An 8,042-nucleotide genomic window follows, 5' to 3' on the forward strand; every position below is an offset into this window, starting at 1 on the left:
ATCTGAAACTTAGTTTTTCAACATTTAACTTGCTCAGATTGTGGTCCCAAACATAATCCAATCCGATCCTTTCAATCTCAAAATGTGGGCCCAGGCATTATTTCTTAAGATCCATAGCCCCAATGATATCGATGTGATTGCTTAATCCATTCATTTAATCTCACACTGTAGTCCGGGCCATAATCCAATTGTTTCAATCTCAATGTGCAGTGGGCCCAAGCATATCCATTAAGGGCCCGTCCCCACTTGATCGGAAAAAAATCGTGTCGTGCATAAGTGGGAACACTCTCACGGAGCAGTGTTATGTTATTATAGGGTTAGGTTAATACAAAAAGGAGCTTTCTTTTTCATTGTCACAGATTCTGAGTAATTACCTTATTTTTGTTCAACTATTTTGGCCTAACCTTTCACCACTTCTAATGAATTACTTGTCATATTTTACAGGCTTATGAACGGAGGTTCCCAACATGTCCACTCATCCCACTTCTCGTTGGCTGTGATTTTTATTTTATTATTTTTTATTTTATTATTTTTTATTTATTTATTTTTGTGTACAGGGGGTCTTATACCGAAGTCCCTATACATGAGCGAGGCGGATTGGGAGCGTGGTACTCATGCGATGACAGAGGACACTGTATATCATTCTGTCAGCGTCAGTCGGAACCACCCTGTACATGAGGTAAGGTAGCGGTCATTAATGGGTTTTTCAGTATCATTCTTTTAGCCGTATGAACTATGAACACTGGACACATCTGAGAGAATCACAGAGCGTCGATTTAAACTCATTGTTGAAGCACCTTATCTAATCAAAAAAGTACTAGGTTTAGTCAATTCCTTGTCTTAGTGTTTTCTCAAGAGGTTTGATAGACAGAACTGAAACAACTTGAGTTCTTATCCCAAAATTGAAGAGAGAAGGAGAACAGTGTAGAAAGTCAACCACTCCAGAACGGGGTTTTTTTTTTTTTTTTTTTTCATCGAACTCGAAATGGTTGAGGTAAAAAAAGGCAATGTGAAATCCATATTTTCAAAAACCAATCTTGTTTTGAAAAACATCCACTTCACGGAAGAAAAAAAGTAGTCAAAACGATAAAATGTCGCTAAACCTCTCCCAGCTCTCCTGGTTATTTTGAGAACCCCTGAAAAGAATCACGGAAGGCTTTTGGAGGGGAAGTGAGAATGACCCGTCAATCCGTCGAATTCGTCGAAAATTGCAACTTCTACCTCATTGTTTTTTTATCAAAAATTTATTTTTGGATCTTTTGGAGATAATTTTTTTGTGAACGGCAAGGAGGTACCCACTTATCACCAGTCCTGATTGATTTTTTCCCACTGATAAGGAAGAAAAGTAGAAAGGCAGAAAAGTAGATCACCAGTCCAGATTGATTTTTTCCCACTGATAAGGAAGAAAAGTAGAAAGGGAGAAAAGTAGATTAATTAATCGGATTTGGAACAATGGATTGAGTTAAACTCTGGCCTCTGAACCTCTGTGTTGAAAAGTGATTGAACCTCAGTGTAGGGATCAGTGTTTTAGTTGAATTTTTTCTTCCGCATTCATCATGGTACAAACATATCAGTCCCCTCTCCGGATTTACAAGCACCCATCTCAATGTGCAGTGGGCCCAAGCATATCCATTAAGGGCCTGTTCCCACTTGATGGGGAAAAAAATCGTGTCGTGCATAAGTGGGAAAACTCTCATTTAAATTACGAGTAGTTACATTGCCTACAAGGACATTCGGAAAAAAATCGGATGAAACTCACAAGTGGGAACTGGCCTTTAGGACCTAAACAGGCGTTATCCTTTAAGACCTCAAGATGGTGTTGATTAGAACCGGTTTAGATCCAAAGCTTACACACAAGCACCCCTTTGAATTGGTCATGATGGTATGTATTTCCCTAATTAATATGACTATGAATATTCCTATTATTATCAATATTAGGTATGCATTAACATTTTTTCTTGTTTTTTCAATTCATTTCTTGTCACAAATGAGCAGTCACCAGTATTATTACAGGGTTAGGTTAAGCGTAAAAACAAGCTGTAACAAATGAGCAAGGAGCAGTGTACAAGCACCCCTTTGAATTGGTCATGATGGTATGTATTTCCCTAATTAATATGACTATGAATATTCCTATTATTATCAATATTAGGTAGGTATGCATTAACATTTTTTCTTGTTTTTTTCAATTCATTTCTTGTCACAAATGAGCAGTCACCAGTATTATTACAGGGTTAGGTTAAACGTAAAAACAAGCTGTAACAAATGAGCAAGGAGTAGTGTTATGTTATTATAGGGTTAGGTTAATACATAAAGGAGCTTTCTTTTTCATTGTCACAGATTCTGAGTAATTACCTTATTTTTGTTCAACTATTTTGGCCTGACCTTTCACCACTTCTAAGTAATTACTTGTCATATTTTTCACAGGCTTATGAACGGAGGTTCCCAACATGTCCACTCATCCCACTTCTTGTTGGCTGTGAAGTTTTGTCAGACGAAACATCTGAGGACACATCTGAGAGAATCACAGAGCGTCGATTTAAACTCATTGTTGAAGCACCTTATCTAATCAAAAAAGTACTAGCTTTAGTCAATTCCTTGTCTTAGTGTTTTCTCAAGAGGTTTGATAGACAGAACTGAAACAACTGAGTTCTTATCCCAAAATTGAAGAGAGAAGGAGAACAGTGTAGAAAGTCAACCACTCCTATTTGTTTAGAATAAAGTTTGACCAATGGGGGTCACCAAACCCAAGACCCTAACACCTACAAAGCAGGGACTCTAGGCTGGCTATTCTATTATAAATCATTTTATCCGTAAAGATAAATAAACATTTAATAATAATAATAATTTTTTTTTTTTTTTCACAGATTATTGGAGTAGACTTTGTGTACTTCTTGCAACGTAATGAGCTCGACTGGAGAAACAGAACTCTGGAAATTGAATCCAAGAATGAAACCTTCTCCAACCGTGTGATTGTGCTTGAGAAGTGTAGATATTTCGTAAGTCAAACTTTCTTTTAAGTCAACTTTGTAAATTTTAAACAAGATGAAGCCTAACTAGTGAGGCTGGGGGACTTTAAACAGGGAGCATACCAGCCTCAAATTTCACTTGGTAAAGAATTAGCAAAGGTTGAGTGTGGAGGGCGTCCACTTGTAAAATTTTAGCCCAAAAGCCTAGGGCTGATTGAGGGCTGACAAAAACCCCAGACCCTGTCTAAACACGGGAAAAGGCAAAGAAAAAGAAGAGGAGTTGTGTCTTCCTTAAGTCAGTCAGTTTTTTTTTTTAATGTGGGTTTTCTGTTCAAAACCATTCCAGGTTCATCCCGAGAATCCAGATTGGACTTGTTTTGAGCAGAATGCAGAGCTTGATGTCAAGTCTTTCTTTGGGTTTGAGAACACAATCGAGAAGCTAGCCATGAAACAGTACATCACCAACATTAGCAAAGGCAAGGAGATTCTTGAGCACCATGTAGAGGTGTTGAAAGGGGAAGGCATCACACATGTACCACAGTGGCAACCGCCCAAGAATATGGAAATATGTGACGAGCTCAACAAGTAAGTAGACATGTTTGTTTTGAGGTAATGGTTATACATAGGGCTGGGCTAGGCTGAGCTTTTTTTTTAAGAGGTTTGACAGAGGGAACTGTAACTGCTAGGGTCTTATCGTCCCGAAATCGAAGAGAGAAGGAAGACAGGATAGGAGAAAGCCCAGCTGTTCCGAGAACGAACCTTTTCCCTTCAGGATGAAATCCGCCCTGGGTGGGAAGATTGATTTTTTTTTTTTACTCTTCAAGCCTAAAACCGATTTTTTTATAGCCTTCATTTTTTCTTTTTCTATTTGTTTTTCAAGTCTATTTTTTTATGGCCGTAATTGATTTTATTAATTTCATAATTTTCAGGTTGGATCTCAAGACAGACATTTCAGTGGAGGAAAACCATTTGGATAGAATGAGAAGACAGGGGAGCATGTCACCCTCCGGCACTAGTGAGTTTTTTCTCCTTCAATTACTTAGTTTCAATTTAAATTAGTCTGGCTGGGGGACTTTAAACAGGGAGTAGACCAGCCTGAATTTTCCCTTGCCAAAGAACTAGCAAAGGTTGAGTGCAAAGGGCATCCACTTGTAAAATTTGTAACAAAAACCAAATGTCAGCCCAAAGCAATCATCCTAGAATATTCCTACTTGTTTTATTTTATTATTTTTTGAATGTAGTTACTAGGAACTTGTGCCTTTTCATTTGGCATTTCAAATTGATTATTTTCAATATTCCTATAATTTCATGGGAGATTTGTCAACATCGGGCTGGGGGACTTTAAACAGGGAGTAGACCAGCCTGAATTTTCCCTTGCCAAAGAACTAGCAAAGGTTGAGTGCAAAGGGCATCCACTCGTAAAATTTGTAACAAAAACCAAATGTCAGCCCAAAGCAATCACCCTAGAAGATTCCTACTTATTTTATTTTCTTATTTTTTTAATGTAGTTACTAGGAAATTGTGACTTTTCATTTGGCATTTCAAATCGATTATTTTCAATATGTATTCCTATAATTTCATGGGAGATTTGTCAACATCGTTCACATTTTTCCCCTTGCATTCGACCTTTTAAAGTTACTTTTTCGGAGTTTCGACCTCAGATTTGGATTTTTCACAACTTTTTACGTAGGAATCGACATTTTATTAATAATATTTTCCCAATTCCAACTCCTCCATTGAAATTTCTTCTTTCTTTCTGTTTGCAGGTCTCTCTCTGATTGACAAAAACTGGACCGAGGGCGCAGATTACGAGCGAGTGGAATCTCCCATACTGTGCCATGATGGTGAATCTATTCAGGGATCTCATGTTACTTCACGAGATGGTAAGGAATAATAAGTATATTCCTTTTCTTCTCCTTTTCGCCTGTTCAGACGGGGTCGGCGTTTTTCGTCAGTCTCCCAGTCAGCCCTAGGATGATTGCTTTGGTCTGACATTTGGTTTTAGCTAAAAAAAAAAAAAATAATAATAAAAAAAATACGAGTGGATATATCAAAGGGAATTTCAGGCCGGTATCCTTTCATCCCTGTTTATAGTCCTCCAGCCCCAGCTCCATCAGACCTCTTGAAATAATATACTTGTTCAATTTATGATTGATCTACACACTCTAATAAATGTTAATAAAAAAAAAAGATTGATCTACCTATCTATCTCTCTATCCATCCTAATTTGACTATCATGTATTTTCGACAGGTATCTATGTTCAAAAAATAAAAAAAAAAAAAAAAAAAAATGTAAAAAAGATGCAATAATACATCCTAATTAAGTACCTAACCTCCGTGGTCGAGTGGGTCTCATACTAGGCTTACACACCGAAAGTCTAGGGTTCAATATTGTATATTGTAAAGAGTAGAACTAAGTTGTGGCGAACCTTATTTTTAATCAAAAAGTTAGAAACTTTGGTTCGCTGGCCTCATTCCTACATACATATTTCTTAATTTTGTTTCAGCCGTTTGTGAACCTCCATGTCAGCATGGAGGTATCTGCAGTTCACCTAATCATTGCTCTTGTCCTGTGGGAACTTCAGGACCAAACTGTGAAACATGTGAGTCATAAACTCATCACACTTAACACCAGAATCTCAGATCTAGTCTTGTCTTGTTATTCTTATTGCCCCGAAAGCGAAGTAGTAGAACGCCAGTCATTCCGAGAACCTTATCTATTTAGCTAACTAGGCTGACAGCGAAAAAGGAGTGATCGAGTGACATTAGAGCCCATTTTCTATTTTCGAACTTACTTACAGTACAGACCTATATTATTGAGTACCTATGTGTACCTTTGACATAATGTGTATCTACTCAAAAGCGTCTCCCAGACAGCCGGAACGTGTGTGGCCGAAAAATCTGGAGACCTAGGTCTGTCAGACCGTCTGAGAGATCTGGGCCTGAAGCTTTTTCTGCCACACACATTCCGGCGCGCGGCGGTCTGACAGACCGTGGTCTGTCGGACGGTCTGATGGGTGGCGGGAATTAAATATTTTCCTCTGTTCCAGTGAACTGTACTTCAGAGAGCTGCAATAATGAATCCTGCAGTTCAGCGAACGCCAGTTCAGTGCAGTGTCCAACACTCACCTGTACTCCCCCATGTCAGAATGGCGGGACATGTGCTTCCAATAATGTGTGCTTGTGCAATCATATCACCACGGGGGATCGGTGTGAAACCAAGTAAGGCCCTCTCCAAAATGTAGACTAGAATATATTTTGTGTATCCTGTCCAAATAGGACTATTATAAGAACGAGATCCATTCACTCATTCACATTTCATAGTTCACACACTGATCGTTCTATCTCGAGAACCACAACACCTAGAAAGCTTAAATTTGGTAGGAATATTCCTTTTATGGTCTGGGTGTGCAATAAGAAAGGATTTTGCGAAAATCTAAACCGGTCCTGAGATATGATCAATTTTTGATCGCTAAAATCTCCATAAGAAATACACAGAGTGCAGAGACTGCGGGAGAGAAAACTTTTCCTCGCTCGCCTAATATTTGAGTTTCGTTTATGTTTTTAGTTTGATAAGTACAAGTTCGGCCATGCCTTTTTCACAAGTTTGGCCATGCCTCGGGATGAACTAGCGGGATTCCGGAGCGAAGCGACGGAATTCAGCTATAATACTATAAAAACATATATAATCTGGTTACATCGTACAAAAAACACAAAAAAATCACAGACGGGTTCGATGACTAAGGAAGAATTGTAACAAATTTGTTAAGAAGTAGAGGCATCTTCAGCGTTACAGAAAAATACACATAAAACGTAAAATAATACTATAAAAACATATATAATCTGGTTACATTGTACAAAAAACACAAAAAAATCACAGACGGGTTCGATGACTAAGGAAGAATTGTAACAAATTTGTTAAGAAGTATATGTTTATCATTTCAACCTACCTAGTCAAGATGGACCTTCACAAAGTTACAGAATCTTCAATCTATCGTTTAAGTAGAAGGACTCCCAGCTCTCCTGGTTATTTTGAGAACCCCTGAAAAGAATCGCGGAAGGCTTTTGGAGGGGAAGTGACCCGTCAATCCGTCGAAAACGAAAATTGCAACTTCTACCTCATTGTTTTTTTATCAAAAATTTATTTTTGGATTTTTTGGAGATTGGAGATAATTTTTTTTGTGAACTGCAAGGAGGTACCCACTTATCACTTATCACCAGTCCAGATTGATTTTTTCCCACTGATAAGGAAGAAAAGTAGAAAGGGAGAAAAGTAGATTAATTAATCGGAACGGGATCGGCGTTTTTCGTCAGCCTCTCAATCAGCCCTAACTAGGGTGATTGCTTTGGGCTGACATTTGGTTTTGGCTTCAAATTTTACGAGTTGCTGTTTCTTTAGCAAGGGAAATTCAGGCTGGTATACTCCCTGGTTAAAGTCCCTCACAGTCCTTCCTTGAAGAAAAAAAAAACTCATTTTTCCGCCACTTGTTTCAGATTCCGTTACAAAGATGAGTATGAGAAATTCAAACTAGTTCTAAGTGTCATCGGCTTCATGCTGTCAGTACTAAATCTACTTGTACATTCTAGGTGAGTACCTAAGTCGTATTATGCAATTCTCTTGGCAGAAAAAATAATAGAATAGAATACCTATACCTTGTTTATCCTGCCAGAATGAGACTGAAAAGTCTCTTTACTCCCGCGGTATAAACAGGTTTGAAAAAAGATCCTGCAGTCTAAAAAAGAAGAAAAAATGGTAGTTGAAGCATACATTTTTCAAACTTTGGCCTCAGGGACACTTTTTTTAGAGGTTTGACAGAGGGAACTGTAACTGCTATGGTCTTATCGTCCCGAAATCGAAGAGAGCAGGAAGACAGGATAGGAGAAAGCCAGCCGTTCCGAGAACAAACATCCCAGCAGGATAAAATCCGCCCCGGGCGGGAATCGAACCCGCGGCCTAGCGCTTACAAGGCAGACGCACTACCAAATCTCATCTTCCTACAACTTACTCTTACCTAAACCTAACTGTATAAATAGATAACACTTACTCCAGGGATCCAAGGTTAGCTCTTTACCCGT

General features: G+C 38.4%; 1 protein-coding gene across 1 annotated transcript; it reads left to right on the top strand.

The window, feature by feature from the left end:
• Positions 1-1,371: 1,371 nt before the first annotated feature.
• On the top strand, positions 1,372-4,491 carry LOC103518846 (SEC14-like protein 1). The gene is made up of 7 exons (XM_017447953.2): positions 1,372-1,590; positions 1,854-1,882; positions 2,425-2,574; positions 2,865-2,996; positions 3,313-3,551; positions 3,896-3,981; positions 4,475-4,491. The coding sequence occupies exons 1-7, from the start codon at positions 1,557-1,559 to the stop codon at positions 4,489-4,491; spliced, it is 687 nt and encodes a 228-aa protein (XP_017303442.1). The 5' UTR covers positions 1,372-1,556.
• The last annotated feature ends 3,551 nt before the right edge of the window (positions 4,492-8,042 follow it).

Source organism: Diaphorina citri, unplaced genomic scaffold, assembly GCF_000475195.1.
Source record: "Diaphorina citri unplaced genomic scaffold, Diaci psyllid genome assembly version 1.1 scaffold2385, whole genome shotgun sequence".
Classification (NCBI taxonomy): Eukaryota; Metazoa; Arthropoda; class Insecta; order Hemiptera; family Psyllidae; genus Diaphorina; species Diaphorina citri.